A 17636-nucleotide genomic window follows, 5' to 3' on the forward strand; every position below is an offset into this window, starting at 1 on the left:
TAAAGAATGTTGATGGGATCTGGATTGGGATTGCATTGAATGTATAGATTGCCTTGGGTAGAACTGACATTTTCGCAATGTTCAATCTTCCTATCCAGGAGCATGGGATGTTCTTCCATTTATGTAGATCTCTTATGGTTTCTTGAAGTAGTTTTTTATAGTTTTCTTTGTAGAGGTTTTTTGTGAAAGGGAACATAGTGGATTTTTTAGTAACACTTACAAAAAGATCTATGCTACTGATTCTTCGTAGTATTCTTTTTAATTGGTTGATTTGTTAAACTAAGGTAATTACTGTCAGGTGACAGTTAAGTCCTAAAGTGAAAGAAGATTTCAAAATAATTAAGTTACTATTTACCAAGTTCTCAATTTTTAGTCCGACTTCAGCACTGAAATACTGCTTGATTATAATAATCATTTGACTTCTCTAATTACCAAACTACAACACCCACAGCTCTGTTACTCAAAATCTAATTTATTCATGTCAGAATGTATCTGCTATTTTTTTTAATTGTGATTACATATGAGTATATATTTGTAAATGGATGTGCAGATGGAAAAAATGAATTGTAAAAGAGCATTTTAAGAATAGCATAGAAACATAAATTTCTCTTTGTGTCAGACATATAATCCTATACATTGTGAAACTCTGCAATTTACTTTTGACCTGTTTAACCGTAATAATCAAAGAAGTTTGGATATTTTATTTTATATGGCTGTGTATAAAGAATGTGATTATATGATTACCTTTTGGCTTCCATGATAGCTGTGTATTATTAGAGTCTTGTTTACGCAAGTGCAATAAGATAAACAAAATAAGATATAAATATTGGGGGAAATGGGGTAGATTATCATTATTTGAATGTACCATAGTTGCAAATATAGAAAGTCCAAGGGAATAAACTAAGAAACTGTAAGAACAGCAAAATTGAGAATTACTAGATGGTTACCTACAGTTACGTAGGCTGGAATCAGTTGAAAAATATAGTGTCAAAGGCAAGTCAGTTCACAGTAGCATCTAAAATTACAAAATTCTTTGGAATCAATGTCTAAAGGATTTAAAACATATAAATGTATGTAACTTTTTTGAAGAAATCAATGTGAGCTTTCTAAAATTTGATAAATTTACAGTAAAAGTATATCTGCAATAAAAAATATTAACCAGCATTTATGGAGATGCAGTGGTTTGTGAAAAATGTGTTTGTATCTTCAACTTATTCATCCTAAACTTGGTCCCAACTTCTCTCCAGGTAGTTCTACTTTTTTCTCCCTTTTACTTTATGCAAATACTATGACCCTAACTCCTCTCCTGTTATAATGAGTATTTCTTTTCTTTTCTTTTTTTTTTTTCCTCCTTATAAAAACAAATTGTTTTGGTATCATTATTCTGCTTCTTACTTCCAGAGGAACCTTGAGCAAGTTAGTCTCTCTTGGCCTGTTTCCTCATCTTTGCAGTGGGGACAGAATTATCGCTTGTGAATATAGATATCATATTCACCTAACAAAGTAATGAACCAGTGCATGCAAACTTGTTTTAGAAATTTAGAAGTGCTATATGGCAATACTACTGCTATTAGTAATTGATTAGGGTGGTAGTTACATGTTTGTATATATTTCTCTATACTCATTTAAAATCTATATACTTTATTATATGTAAGTTATGCCTAAAATAAAATAAAACCTACTTTGGGAAAGATAGAAGGATAGGGTAATGTCTTCTCTGCTTATCATTAAGCATAGGGGCTAATATCAAATCAGCCTCTATTTCTGTTCAAGTAACTACCATATATATAGAACCCTTTTGCGAAATTCTCCTGATATAGTTATTTAGTTAAATTGCTCTTTTGGAGCAATAGTTAGTACTATGCCCACACTCTTTGCTTTTTTTAAAAAAGGGAAAAAGGAAAAACAACATTTATTAAGAGTCAGACTGAAAGAAAGACCATATTTACACTTCTTAAACCAAAAAGAGCTAATATCCAAAAATCTACAATATACAAAGATTTCTTATAAAATGGTCTTTAAAAAATAATAATAAATAAATAAATTAGGCAAAGTAAATGAAAAGACAAATGGCATATACACATAAAAAAAAATGTTCACCCTTAGAGAAAAAAAATTAAAATAGTAAGTAGAAAATGTTTTGTTTTACTTTTTTCTTTTGAAGTTTGGAAGAAGAAAAACGGTTGGGGGAAAAAAGTGTCAGTAATGGGAAAGTAAATTGACATAACATTTTTGGAGTCCAGTTTGCTGTCTTTACATTTTTAGTGGACATAATTCTTTAATCCTGCATCCTCTTTTTAAAGGATTTATTATGAAAAGTAAAATTCCTCAAGTATTAAGAGAAATATCTATAGCTTGCTATTAGATGTAAAAAATAAAATTGTTTAAAATATGAAAAAATGCCTGCCATGTTGCCTTCCTTTTTTTTCAAAAGTATCTCTGTCTATCTCACATACATGTCAATGTGCTGAATTGACAACAGTGTTACCTCTAAGTAGAAGGTAGGGGAATTCTATACTTTGTCCATTTCTAGAATTACTTAGTTTTTACATTAAACAAGTGTCACTTCTCTAACTAATAAGTAATTATCTATGGTTGTGTTAGCCCTGAGTAACAATGATGTAAACAAGATAGAAATGTGTTTCTTTTGTGGGGCATGAGACCCCAGAGTCATCAGGGACCCAGGTTCCTTTTGTCTTTTTGCTCCACTTTCCTTATACCTTCAACTTCTCGGTCACCTCATGATTCAGGATGATTTCCAGAATTTGAGCCATACTGTCTGAGTTCCAGACAACCGGAAGAGAAGAAAGGGTAAAAGAAGCATGGCCCCTAGTGCAGTCAGGACCCTTTCAGAATTCTTCCCATCAGTCCATTGGCAAAGCTTAGAAATGGGCATACCTACCTGGGAGCAACACTAGATCTTTTAGTTGGGAGCATAGCTGCCTTTGATAAAATTGGGGTTACGTTACAAAGGAAAATGAGGAGAATGGTTATTAGGGAAGCAACTAGCAGGCTCTGCCATAGAAGAAAAATTTTTTTCAATAAGCTGAACTAGTTTCTATTCATTTAAATATAGTAATGCATATATGTACATATATATGAAAACATACACACATACACACACATATATAAGGAGCCCTGGTTGCACAGTGGTTAACCACTCGGCAACTGACTGAAGGGTCAGTGGTTTAAATCCACCAGCCACTCCACAGGAGAAAAGACCTGAAGATCTTCTCCTGTAAAGATTACAGCCTAGGAAGCCCTGTGGGGCAGTTTGCTCTTTGAGTGCTGTGAATAGTAATCGCCTCCATAGCACACAACAGCATTCCAAAACCAAACTCATTGCCATCGAGTCAGTTAGCTGCCACTTTGCTCTTCTATTTTCAGATCTTTAAAAAAAAAAAAAAAAATTATTATTATGGTTTAACCATGTTGACAACTTTCAAATGCCTCTTTTTCATTTCACTTGAAATTTTTCTTCTTTAAGTAATTCTTACACATTTCCACTTGCATGTCCCAATTACTTCAACTGTTCTTTGTACAAAGATGAGCAGTGTTGTCTTTCCTCATTCATCAGAACAGTTCCCCTCTAACAGTTGTTATTAATAGCACTGTCATTTTCCTATGCATCATCTAGGCTTGAAACTTTGGACTTGTCTCTTTTTCTCTTCCACAGCCAGTCTGTCCCTATGGTCTTTCTGTTTCTCTGTTACCACTATTACTACATAATGTGTTCTTCCTAAATATATTTTTATGTGTTCACCATGAACCTCTCCCTTCCTCCATGCAGTCCATAAGGAAAAGTTAGGTATACTAACTTACCTTTGCTTCCCCTGTTGCTCCTTGTAAACACTAAAGGATCTTTGAGATCTTATGATTTGAGATTTATAGACAAGTAAAACCCAAATATGAGCTCCTTGAGAGCAAGACTGGTCTTATTCAAAGTGAGTACTTAATAGTGATTATTGAATATGTAAAATGATGGAAATTCCACTGTTGAGGACATACATAGAATACACTGGTAGAAGTATTGCTGAAATTAACATATGGTACCCCAGGAAATAGTTCCTAGTTTCTTCATATTTAAATGTGTATTACCTCACTGGAATGCTTTAAGTATTCAATGAATTAGTATTTTTAAAGCATATGTATGTTAATTTCTATTTACTAATGGTAGCAGAAAATCTAGTTTTAATACTTTGCATACTCATAACACTTCTTATACTTTTCAGATTGTTTTCTAATTAATTTTTGTTTGTTCATTTTGCTTTCCCCATGTATGTTTTATAAACGCCATTTTTAAATATGGCATGGTAAGGGTGGCATCAGATCTCCTTGTCTAACTTCACTGGGGGGAGGGAGAATCAAGATCAGCATCAACAGCCCAAGGCTGATTCCTATGAGGCAGAGGTCAGACATACTTCCTCTCCCCAACCTTTTTACCAGTTCTAACACCAACTCTCCCTCATGGCACTCTACTTCTCTGCTGAGTTCTATAATTCGTTGCAGTGGCCACACAGAACTAACAGACCATACTTAGTTATGGAGTTTTTTAGGGAAGTAATAGATTCAAATTTAGGTTCAGGAAAGCTCATGATACAGTTCTTTAAGCAGAATAGCCTCTTCTCAACTGTGCTGCTGGAGGGCCTCTCTCTCTCTCTCTCTCTCTCTCTCTGGACCTCAGACTCTTGGGCCTGTTGGGCTGACTAGCCTCTGCCCTTCTTGGGCAAGTGCTCCAAAGCTCTTTTAGCTTTACTGACAAGTGCCCAGAGGTACCGTGCTCCACCAGTAAGCCTCAGCCCATAAGTGCTCAGCTCTCTTGCTCTGTGGGTCAGTGAGCCTAGCTTTGCCACAGTCATGTGCCTGGAATCACCTCACTCAGCCAGCCCGAAGGTTCTCGTGCACAGCTCTCTCCATGGATTGGCACACCCACAGTAACCGCCTTGCTCCACGGGCCAGGAAGCCCCCTGCAGCATCTCCTGCCAGTCTTCTGGTGCTGCTTCTGCTGTTGCCATTTCAATGACATTGCTTCTCACCATCTCTTGTCATCTCCAGTGCTACTGTTCTATCTCTTGCATGTAGGAGGTTCTCAATACAGATCCCAGGTCCAAAGGTTGCACTCCACTCCTAGCTCTTCTTTCTTGGTGGTTGTGAGGTCTTCCTTCCCACCTCTGGGATGGCTCATTTTTAGGCCTAGCAGGATGGCAAAACTGACCAATCCCTTCATTAGAGTTCCATTTTATTTGTATGAGCCCATCCCCACAAGTGTGCCATGTACCTTATTTACATTATTAGCAAGCTATGTGGTCCCCTAGGCAGGCCACAAGCACTTCACATTTGCATAGTCCCACTCATTCATTAGGAGCTCTGGTAGCATAGTGGCTAAAGCACTTGACTGCTAACCAGAAGGCTGGCGGTTCAAACCCACCAGCCACTCCTCGGAAGGAAGGTTGGGCAATCCTACTTCCGTAGTGATACTGCCTCGGAAACCCAAGGAGGGGTCGCTATAAGTCGGGGCCGACTCGACGGCACATAACAACAACAACAACAACTCATTCATTTGGTGGGAGTTACAAAGACTGTGGCTAGAATGACCATATTAAGTAATTCACTGCAGTGCATCATTTCTTTAAGTTTATTCTCTACCTCCATAACTTATAATATAGTTTATTATATAGTCACTTTATTGATTCAATTTAAAAATCAAAAACCAAACCCAAATCCATTGCCATCAAATTGATTCCAACTCATAGTGACCCTGTAGGACAGAGTAGGACTGCCCCATAGGGTTTCCAAGGCTATAATCTTTAGGGAGAAGACTGCAACATCTTTCTTCTGTGCAGTGGCTGGTGGGTTCGAACTGCTCCCCTTCCAGTTAGCATCCGAGTGCTTAACCACTGCACTAGCAAGGCTCCTTATAAACATCAAGAAACAAGCAAAATATGCTGTCTTGAGATCCACTAACAGTTACGCTGAGATTGTTTAATAGTAAAAAATTAACATATGCCATTTAGCAGTTTGTGCTCTATTTTTAAGCAAAAATTGCCATATAGGAAGGCATTTGCTTAAATGGGAACATGGCATGTTATAGAGTAAACAAAATTGGCAGGTTAAAGGGGGAAAAAAGCCCAGGGAAGAGTCAGAGAAATATGAAGTAAGAGACATGTTGTCATGAAAGCGAAGGTTAAAGGAATAGAAAAGAGGTGTTGGGTAGCTTTAAAGGTGTTCAGAAAATTCAAGAAAACTTTTGTCTACTGAAAATGACATGGTAGCAATCCCTAAAAGAGTATTAGTGAAGTCCAAGGATCCTATCCATATTTGTTAACAGGTAAATAAAATGGTGGAATTTGAGACACAGATTTTCCATTTGAGAAACTTGACTGTTATCTGAAAAAAGAGAATGATGTTAATGGGTTTAGTAAAATCCTTTTTAATATGGGGGGTACGTCTGAGGGAATTATGATCACAAAACAGACCAAATTCCAAGAATTTCTTAGAACTCTGCAGACCACGCATGATGGGATAGCCATCTGGGGGTCTTTGTTGATAAACTGTTAAAAACGTTTCTAGTGTGAATAGCCACAAACATTTTCAGTGCTTTTTTGTTGGTTGAGTAAACCGAAGAGCATGAATGCAAAAGCAAATTTTGACGCCAAATCACAGAAGTTGCCATAAACACAGAAGTTCCCTAGTGAGGACACTGCCTGTGCCTGAATTTCATTTGTTTCTTCTGCTACTCTTTCTTAATTTTTCCTGGTAACTAGCCAGATTAGAACTATGAATGAAGGCAGATTGGTCTTGCCCAGATGGTAGATGAGATAGAGGTAGCTTAGGTAGATGGAGAAAATATTTAGGGGTTTGATGTGGTGATCTGGGCTATCTTAATATGGAAGGGATGTGCTTACTCTTTTGTCATAGGGGTTTGCAACCTTAGAATATGCCTAAATCTACAGCTGCTCCTCATTTCCCAGATGGCATCTATGGCTGGGAGTACTTTTTACCATCTGCACTTCTCAAAGAGTTTGTGAACTCTCTTTTAATTATTGGAAATGGAAAAACTAATTGGTAAAGTGGTTAAATGATGTTAAAGATTTTTAAATTTTGAGTTAGAGCTTTTTACATTCACTTTAGCCTTTTGAATAAGATTAGTGCTTTAAATGCTTTCTGACCTTGCCTTTGTATATCTGCCGTTTTTTGTACTTGCAGTCCTCCACATTTCCTCCCTATTTTGTACATGGGTTGTTATTTTGAGCCAAGTTCCAAAACTCTTGCCTCCTTCCAGTACTCTACCATTGTTGGCATTTGCACAGAACAACTAACACTGAATGAGTACGGAGTACAAACTAATGTGAATTGTTCCATTCATCATTCTTTCAAGTCAACAAAGTACTGTGTCACAGTTTGTAAAAGTAATTTAGAAAGAAACGTTCCTAATGTGTTGCCAGTGTTCCCATGTATATAAAACATTGAGATAATGGGAGAAGCAATTTCCCAGTTAGGAAATACTTCTGTAACTAGCTGAGAATAATAGGAGTGACATCTGACTCTGAAAATGAACATATTCTCTGTCTAGAGGATTCTAGATTTAGAGTGTTAGTAACTTTTATTTTTCCTTCTTTCAGGTTTATGAGTCATAAATGTGTTTCCTAATGATGTGTTGTAAATAAGTATCCTCTAATAATTAGTAGAAACAATACTTATGCACCATCTTTTCTCTTTAGGCAGGTTCTACAGGGGAAAATTCTCTAGATAGTTTGTCCATTTATAAAATTAGACACTTGCCATCTTTGCTCATTTTCAAGTTCTCTGTTTACAAAACTATTAAGAAGGTGTGAAATGCAGCCAAACTTCCAGTTTATGGGGAATGTCTGATGATTGCCTTGCCTACATGTTCATTGTTCACACATGAAGAAATTTGGCAGCTGTGATATTATTAAGTTTAGAGTATCCAAATCTAACCCTTACAGATTTTGACTTCCTGCTTCTCCTTCCACCACCTCACCTCCTTTTGTAACCACCTTTGTAGATTTCTGTATTGGTATTTCATAAGGTTAGTGATCATTAAATTTTTCTTACTTTTCCATTTATCAGGTATAAATTTATTCCTTTTATGCTATGAATAAGAAGACCAGGATTTCACTTGATACTGTCCTGTCTTCAGGCAATAACATACCCAAATTTTTAAGAAGGAGGTTCCTTAAACTTTTTATGAAGTGCTTTCAAGTTAACTGAGACTCATAGCGACCCTATAGGATATAGTAGGACTGCCCCATTAGAGTTTTCAACACTGTAATCTTTATGGAAGTAGACTGCCTCATCTTTCTCCTGCTGATGGGTTCAAATTGCTGACCTTTCATTTAGCAGCCGCATGCTTAAGCTCAGAATAGTTAATAAAGAGGTTTCATGGTGGTGCTATTAATGGGGTGTTGAGGCAGTGATGGTGGCTTATCTAAATGCTATAATTATTCCAGGAGCTCTGGTAATGTAGTGCCTAAGGCATTTGACTGCTAACCAGAAGGCTGGCAGTTCAAACGCACCAGCCACTCCTCGGAAGGAAGGTTGGGCAATCTACTTCCATAGTGATACCCCCTCAGAAACCTAAGATGGGGTTGCTATGAGTTGGGTCCTACCCAATGGCACATAACAACAACAACGTAATTATTTCAAAATTACTCTGTTAGAAAATTTATTATGATACATTAACTCTACAAATAGTGGTTTGCATGTGTTGTTTTGGTTGATTTTATTTGATTTGGTTTTTAATTGAAGTAGTTTTTTTGATGGTGGAAACTTTTCAAATCACTCTGTTCTTTTCAAGATTTATTAAAGATCACTTATTTAGAGTAGTGAGTTTTTTTTCCTGAATATATGTAACATCAGCCTTCCATATCTGTGGGTTCTGTATCCATGGATTCAACCAACCACAGATCAAAAACACTGGGGGGAGCAATTAAGTGTAGAGCAGTCTCTCAAAGCCTAAAAGGAAGTATATAGTGCCATTTATATAGCATTTACATTGTATTTGCATTAGGTATTATAAGTAATCTAGACATGATTTAAAGTATATGGGAGGATGTATGTAGGTTATATGCAGATAACTGTACCATTTTATACAAGGGACTTGAGCATCCAGGGATTTTGGGATCCTCAGGAGTCCTGAAACCAACCCCTCAGGGATACTGCAGGACAACTTTGGAGATTTAAATATGTGAAATTAATAACAGAAAACCTATGGTTTGTAAATAGGTCAAAAGTCAGCAGTTCCTTTGGTCCTTCATGCTACGGATAGTTAAACAGCTATTGGGTATACACAGGCTGGGTTGGCAGAAAGAGGGAAACAAAGAAGCTGAAGGAGAACTACAGGAGCAGAAAGAGGGAAAAAGGGGGGGAGGGCAGAACTGGGTTAGTGTCATAAGCAGTTACCCCAAGTTCTTCCACTCGCCAGTTTAGCCATCCCTCAAAGAATTCATTAATGATGTCCAAATAATTAAACACTACCTGTGAATGATCCACTTTGATGTTTCAGTACCTTTCACATATTTCTGAAGTCTCTTCTCAAAGTGATGGTTGTAATAGTTTACATTATAATGAAAGTTATTCTAAAGATTAGCAAAATTGCTTTTTTAGTTCAGTAAATTCTTTGAATAAGAGATTCTCCAAATGAAATTTAGGATCACCATAATCTTTGGTGATTATTCTGCAGTGGGGAAAATTAAATTTAGAATTTGAAACTTTTGTCCTTTGTGTTTCATTCACAGGCTGTAGAAGAAGAAGATAAGATGACACCTGAACAGCTGGCAATAAAGAATGTTGGCAAGCAGGTAAGGTGTACTATATAATAGGTTAGCAGCCGCAGAGTAGCAGGCTTTTGTAGAGTTAAAAAAATAATAATAATAACTATTTTAGGGCCTATATTATTTTTTTTCTGTATGTTCACTTTACATTTTTCTTCAGTCATGTAAATGTGATACTGATTTTTCAAGTCTGAAATTATTTGATGTTGTCAAATTATCTTTGCCATCTATAAAAAAGTAAATCACAGATTATACCTATAAGGTACTATTTGTAGTGAAAATAATTTACTGAAAGTAAGTTAGGAAACTTGTGTCCTGAGTTACTTTTTCAAGTATTATTTTAACTATAGATCAATGAAAATAATAAATGATAGATTTATTTCATATGTAACAGTTTTTTAAATGCTATACAACATATGTTGTACATATACTTAAGTTGTACATAAGGTTGCTATGAGTTGGAACTGACTCGACAGCACCTAATAACAATAATACTTTATCAGTATTTAGGCATCAATATGTAGGTAATCCTGAGAAAACGTGGAGCCCTGTTGAGTGATACTGAGTAAAGAGAAAGGGTTTTAAAGATTTGCTCTTTCAGTTTTTGAAGATGAAATATATATTTAGTTTCTATTATTTGAGGGTGGGGGGAGCATATCAACCAATTAAAGGAATCTACAGATTAATTAGACTGTTTTTAAAGAATGTTGATTACATTTTTTTCTTTTCGTGGAACATGGTTATCATATTGCTGATGTTGGCAGAATCCTGATATTTCCGATGCAAGACACTAAGCTGTCTTTGCTTTCAGCCATCCTACCATATGCTCTGATCCCATCACATCTCATAAGCTATGTAGGTTTGGGCCAGGACCATTCTTGGATGGAAAATCTCTAAGAACCACCCAGCTGCCACAAGAAGTAATGTAGATAACGGAGGGAACTGTGTTACCAATTTACTATAAAATCAATTACTCCAACAGAGCAGTAGGGGCAAAGTTCTGACTTAAATATTGTAAATGTCACTATATTCTTAGTATTATAATTTAAAAACAGCAATAGCAACCCCTCCCAAAAGAAGTGAAATATAGTTTATGTTTTTCTCTCATCTTATGTAATACAGTCACCCATGATTTTTTTCCTGCTATTTTAATCTAATATATGATATTAGATCACTAACTCTATTACTGATAAAATTCATTAACTATTTTTTTTTTTAATAAATGGTATTTGATGAACAACTCTTACGTATAAATTGTTATTTTCTAAAACAATTTCTGGATTCTTTATGATAACACAGTTAAGCTTTTCTAATAATAGAATGCTTTTCTCTATTAAACTTCTACCACTCTTACATACATTATTTCTCGGTTATATGCTTGGTTTTGTATATTAATGAAGATTTTATTTAACAGCAAATAAAAGGAGTAAATTAAAATACATATAAAATTTTAAAAATATATACTTTACAGAGTTTAATAATCGTCAGAATAATTTTTTAAAATAAGCTGGTTTGTCCTACTGTATTTTTGGCACAAGCAAAATGTCTATAACTGAATAGCTAATATCTTTTTCTCCTGTCAGTCTCTTTCACCTAATACGCCCTGAATCTTATTTCTGAAATAAAGATAATTTAATATTGTGGTCTAGCCATTTGAAATTATTTGTAGCATATTGTATGTCTGAGTTGTTAAAAGAAATCAGTGTAGTGAAATTTTGATGGAAAAAAATCACAGCCAAGAAGTAAATCCAGTGATGAACATTTTTTAAAGATAGAGGTCTTGACTGTTTTAACAATACACATAAGAAAATGTTTTAATTCAAAGTTTTTTATTGTGTACAATATGTATTTCCTATTTCAAAGCTTTCAAATTCAGGTGAAATACTATATTTAGCCTTAAACATAAATAAATATAAATGAAGCATTTTTGTTTAAACTCCTTTACTATAATGCAGTTTTAAGCCTTGTTTTTAACTCAACTATTTAAAAATTGATTTGATTAGGTTGAAGTTAAAGGGTTGTACCTATATAATTTTCTATGGCTTATTTCTTCAAAATACCTCTATGAAACGTTTATTCTTAACATTTCAGAATTGATTTAAATGTTTTGAAGCACAATGACTTTGATCCAAGAAATTTTTTCTGTATTCTTCGAATGTTAAAATTATATAGAAACCTGATTTCTACCAAGATGTAGAGGACCATTCACATTGAATTCACAATGAATTCACAAGTCTTGGTATGTCTGATTTAAATAAAGGACTCATTTATTTAATAAATAAATAAAGGACTGGTCATTCAGTATTTCTAAATGGCAGGGAACACACACATGTACTTAAGCATATAGATACATATGTGTGCACATACATTTTTTAGCCGGATGATTGTGGTCATATAGAATTCCTTTTTTCAGCCTTTATATTCTCTTTTATTCTTTATTCTTTGGTACAGAGTCATAGCATTGATTGTGTACATCAGTCTTTCATTACGTAATTATTACCTTATGAGATACTTAACTTTTTAATGGATTCAAAAACCCTAAGTATGTAACAATATACTAGGAAAGCTAAAGTTGTCAAACATAAATTTATGTCTGACTTTCTTTACCAATGCATTAGCTACTTAAAAAAAAAATCTAAGTAAGTTATATATCTACTAGTAATATGGTTCTTTTTCTTTTTTACTTACTCTTTTCCTTTTAGGATCCCAAACGTCATTTGGAAGAACATGTGGATGTGCTTATGACTTCCAATATTGTCCAGTGTTTAGCAGCTATGTTGGATACTGTCGTATTTAAATAAAGCAATGTAAAAAGCTAGCAGTGATAATTTCAGTGTATATTCCTCTATTGTTCTTAATGCTTAAAATCAAGGGACCTCTGAAGGTGTATTTAGTTAAATATAAGACATCTGGCATCATTTGCAGCACTGTAACACCTTCAGTCTCAGTTGTGCAATTACTTCTGTTTCTTTAGTCAGGGTCTTTGCAGATTCCAAAGTTGTACAAGAATACATCAAAGTGGACAAATTTTGTTAAGTTCCCATTTAATATTTGAATAAATCAGCACAAATATATTTTGATTGTTGCTTACGAAATAAAATACATTTACAATCGGTGTCTCCTGAGTTCTTTTTGGCACTAGGTGAAATTGACAGAATAACATTTGACAGTGCTATAGAAATCGCAACAAAGATTTTCCCTTTGCATTTTAAGATCTCATAACACATATCAAGGTGGTAAAACTTCACAAATGTAAAATGTTGCCATTAATGAGTACATTCAGTCTTAATACTAATAGTGAGTAACCCAGAAAAAGTGTTGGCATACTTTATGAAAAGCATTTGTCATAAATTAGTATCATTTGCTCAATATTTTCTTAATATTTTTTGGGATTTCAGAAGAGTATATGTGTAAGACTAAAAAGGGGGGATTCAAATTTGTGTCTTTTACTGTTTTGAAAGAATACGCACCACTAACAGTTTGGAGATGTCTGGGAGTTAGCTGCTGCAGACTGCACTAGACTTTCAGCTAAGACAACCATAGGAGGTATAAAATATGTCATCAGTGCAAATATAAGAAAAGCATATATAATGCAAATTTAGTATGTGCACATTAAATAATTTTGTTAACAGTTTTACTATCTTTCTCAAGTAAACTTAGAAGGTACTTAGTTTTCTAATAGGAAAAAAAATGTGTTTAATGGCAGTTTTCAGACATACTTATCCCTCAATCTACTTCTAAGTAAGTAACTACGCCTGTTAATAGTCACGTTACAACACAGTATTGGAAACACCAAAGGAGTATGACAAACAGTATGGACCCAAATGAACATTTGATTCTAGTCTGCATCCTTCCTTGTGAAAATATGGTGAGAATGTTTCCAGGCCTTCATTAAAGGAAAGTGTGTTTTTGTTTGATTTGGTTTTTTAACTTAGGGTCTTAAAATCTAGAATTAACCTACTGGAAGTTGTATGAGTGACATGATAGACCAAATTACTGCCCTGCTTGAATGATTCTTGCCTCTTACTGGTTGTCTGATAAAAAATTACCAGAAGTTGAAAGTGGAAATGGCTTAAATCCTCAGTATGTTTAACATTATCTTTTTTAGTGGAATAAAATATTCTGAGCATTTCTTGCTTGTCCTGTTGGTGCTTCTTTTAAATATAGTGATAGATTAGTATGCTTTATTTAGGACGTGTAATATGTATTAATTTAAATATTCGGAATTAGAACAGCTAACCATTTATCAGTAAAATATAAGTGGAAACTAGTGGAAGTTTTTCTTTTGCTAAATTTAAACTGGTGTGTGCGGGTTAATTATTTTGATGCATGATTTTTCCTTTTATAAAATAAAGCTTTATAACTTATTTCAGGAGCTCTGGTGGCATAGTGCCTAAGGTGTTCTGCTGACCAGAAGGCTGGTGGTTCAAACCCACCAGCTACTCCTCAGAAGGAAGATTGAGCAATCTACTTCCATAGACATGCTGCCTCGGAAACCTAAGGAGGGGTTGCTGTGAGTCAAATTGACTCGAGGGCAGTGAGTTTGGTTTGATTTATAACTTACTTCACTGATTCTGTGTTAGGTGCCATCGAGTTGGCTCAGACTCATAGCAACCCTGTGTACAACAGAACAAAACACTGCTCAGTCCACCACCATCCTCACAATATTTGCTATGCTTAAACCTATGGTCGCAGCCACTGTGTCAGTCCATCTCATTAAGGATCTTCCTCTTTTTCGCTTTACCAAGCATGATATCCTTCTGCAGGGAATCTTCCTTCTGACAATATGACCAAAGTAGGTGAGACGATGTCTGGCCATTCTCACTTCTAAGGACCATTCTGGCTGGACTTCCAGGACACATCTGTTCATTCTCCTGGTATTCCATGGTATTTCAGTGTTCTTCACCAACACACAATTCAAATGCATCAATTCTTAGGTCTTCCTTACTCATTGTCTAGCTTTCGTGTGCATATGAGGCAACTGAAAATACCTTGTCTTGAAGCACCTGAGTCTTCAAAATGGTGTATTTGCTTTTTAACACTTTAAAGAGGTCTTTTGCAGCAGATGTGCTCAGTGCAATGTGATATCTGATTTCTTGACTACTGCTTCCATGGGCCTTGATTGTGGATCCAAGTAAAATGAAATGTCAGGCAACTTCAAACTTTTGATTATAGGTAGTCAATATTTTCTCATAAAACCCCCTCAGAAGAAGACCTCAAAAATCCAAAGGTGATTCTCAACATTCAGATTGAAAGTATTTTTCCCCACTTAGTCCACTGAGAATACCTCTACTACAGAACATTTGTGCAGACCCTGTCCTTTGCCCTTATTTGAGTGCCTCACCTTCCCAGACTCCTTACAACCACATACCAATTTCTCACACTTGGCTCATGTTGGAGACATTGCCAATTTCAGAACCTTTATCAAAATTTCTCCAAGCAGAAAACTGCATTTTCTTCATAGATTTGAAGATCAAGATGCTCTAAGAGGTGGTGGTTTTAGTGAATGCCTTTGTCTCTATTTTACCAGCAGTCTGATGCCCCAGGCCCAGTTAGGTAGTGACACAACTTGGTTATCACACACACATGAAGTCACTAGATTGTGTGTATATGTGAACAGCCCTGTCTACCCATCCACCATGCAGTTAAGGCAGCTCAGGAACCTACACTCCTACTTCACTGTAGTGCAGGAATGTCCCTGTTTTGCTCTCTCAGCCTAGTATGAGGTACTGAAAGCTCTAGCTTCACTGTTCAAAATGTGATCTGCCTGGTCCAGCAGCATCTGAGTCTTCTGGGAGCTCCTTATATACATAGAATCAAGCCCCATCCCAGACCAACAGAATCTTGAGTTTTACCAAAATGGGGGCGGGGTAGCTTGTATGTCCTACTTCACAAAAGGAAGGTCCAAGGACAGGTGTGGAAACCAAAGCCCAGGAAAGCCTTAGTTTTCTTTCTTGAGCACTTAGATGAATTTGTGCATATAAGTTCATGGTTTAGGAACCACAGATTTTGTATCGATAATCCAAAGTGGGCAGATTGCACATTTATCTCCTGATTTAATTCCTTAAAAGTTCCCAGGAGGCTGCACTCTACCCATTTTCTACCCTTACCACCTTACTTTATTTTAGCATTCTTCATTTTTAAAAGTCAGTTCATGGTGGCAGAAATGGTAAAGGCTCAAAAACAGCCTAAGGTCCTCTGTCCCACTGATGGAAGAAGTGTACCTGCCAGAAGAAGCACTCAGGAGCAGAAAAGCTAATGATTCAAGAAAAGGTGTGTGTGTGGGGGGATGTGACCAAATAAGAGCCAAAGCCGGTCATGGGCTATTTGGCAGAGGAAGGTAAAGGGCAGAAAAATGTATCCAATGGTGTCATAGTTACTCTCCCTTCCCCCGCACCCAAACGCCTCAACAGCTAAGGCTGCTTGTTTATGGAGGTTTCTAGCCAGGAGCTGAGGTTTGCTTTCGAGAGGGAAAACGAGTCTGGCTTTATTTTTCTCCCAGAAAACTGCCTCGGCTTGAGTCTGGGACATCTGGTCATCAACCTGTCCACCCAGCGTCTCCCGCGCTGGGCCTTGCTCGCGGCGCCCTGCTGGAAGTCGCAGCTGATGCCCTCTGCAGCCAAGGCGCCCAGCCCGCCTCGGGGGGCGCAATCTGGACTGAGCGCTGACCGTTGGGTCCACCGAGGCACCTCTCTAAAATATGCACTACAGCCGCGAAGCTGCGAGGCGCCAGGTCGAGTCTGGTTACCCCCTTTCCGCCAGTGCTCAGGACCCACCCAATGCCCCCCAGCGCCACCCCACTGAGGGAGCTGCCCTGGCCAGGGAGGGCAGATGCGCAAGTTCGAAGGCAGGGGCTGTACTCGGTGGAAGGTGCCAGGCCGCGCCTCTTCCCGGGAAAGAGTGGATACCCCTGAGGTTTGTACCGGGCGCGGCGGCTCACGGTGCGCTCCCCCAGTCTCTCGGGTGGCAGCTTCCTCTCCAACACATCAGGGTGCTAGAGAGCGCACTCTCGGGCCGGTAGCAGACGTTAGACAGCCTGAACTGGGCGCGCGCGGGTGGTCCCGGGTCGTAGCACCCGGTGCAGTTGGGGTCGGGCGGAATGGGAGGTGGCCTCTCCCACTGCAGCCTGTCCCAAAAGCTCGCGGGGCCGAGCTGGCTCCCGGGCGGCGCTCCTCATTCCAGCGCGGTCGGCGTCGGGCAGAAAGCCGCGGGAGCGCAGGTGGGCGGGTGCTGGGTCACAGGAAGCAGCTTTGGGTGGGTAAAACCACCGTTTCTCGGTCCTCTGGTCTAGGGCGAGAGCTGGGCTCTTCTGTGGAGTCAGCACTGGGACACATCTCTTCTCCCTACACCTCAGGGGTGCTTTGAGCATCGTTCTATTTAATTGTGCCAACATCTTTTAAAAGGGGTTCTATTCTCTATTTTTCCGTAGATTCTTCCTCCTTTTAAAATTACTGGCATGGGTTATTCTTCTCCCCTCCAGATTATGTAAACATCACACACACACACACACACACACAGAATCTCCAGTAAAGATTCCTGTGTCGACACCACTTCCACTCTGTCTCCCCAGATCAGCACTTCTGGCGAACCCATTTGCACAGGGACTCGGCCCTCTTTTCCTGGCGAGGCTTTTGAATCTGTTGCCAAGCCAGTACCTCAGAGAGAAGGAAGTGCAGTTGGGACGGGAGGGACGCATGGCGCCTGCTCCCAGTTAGATGCTCTTCAGATAATCTGCAACCAAGCTCACTGATAAAATATTTAGTAAAGACCCTGTAAACATCACTGCAAATACATTAAGGCACTTCAGCACGACAGCTTATGATTATTTCAAAACTTAAAAAG

General features: G+C 37.5%; 1 protein-coding gene across 1 annotated transcript in view; it reads left to right on the top strand.

Annotated features, from left to right (window-relative positions):
- PSMD14 (proteasome 26S subunit, non-ATPase 14) overlaps positions 1-12595 on the top strand; it is a 58802-nt gene extending 46207 nt beyond the window's left edge. The window contains exons 10-11 of the mRNA XM_042781072.1: positions 9759-9821; positions 12497-12595. Of these exons, the coding sequence (XP_042637006.1) occupies positions 9759-9821; positions 12497-12595 (162 nt within the window). The remainder of the gene's footprint in view (positions 1-9758; positions 9822-12496) is intronic.
- The last annotated feature ends 5041 nt before the right edge of the window (positions 12596-17636 follow it).

Source organism: Orycteropus afer, unplaced genomic scaffold, assembly GCF_000298275.1.
Source record: "Orycteropus afer afer isolate SDZICR_OR568_19922 unplaced genomic scaffold, OryAfe1.0 scaffold00084, whole genome shotgun sequence".
In the NCBI taxonomy this organism is placed as follows: Eukaryota; Metazoa; Chordata; class Mammalia; order Tubulidentata; family Orycteropodidae; genus Orycteropus; species Orycteropus afer.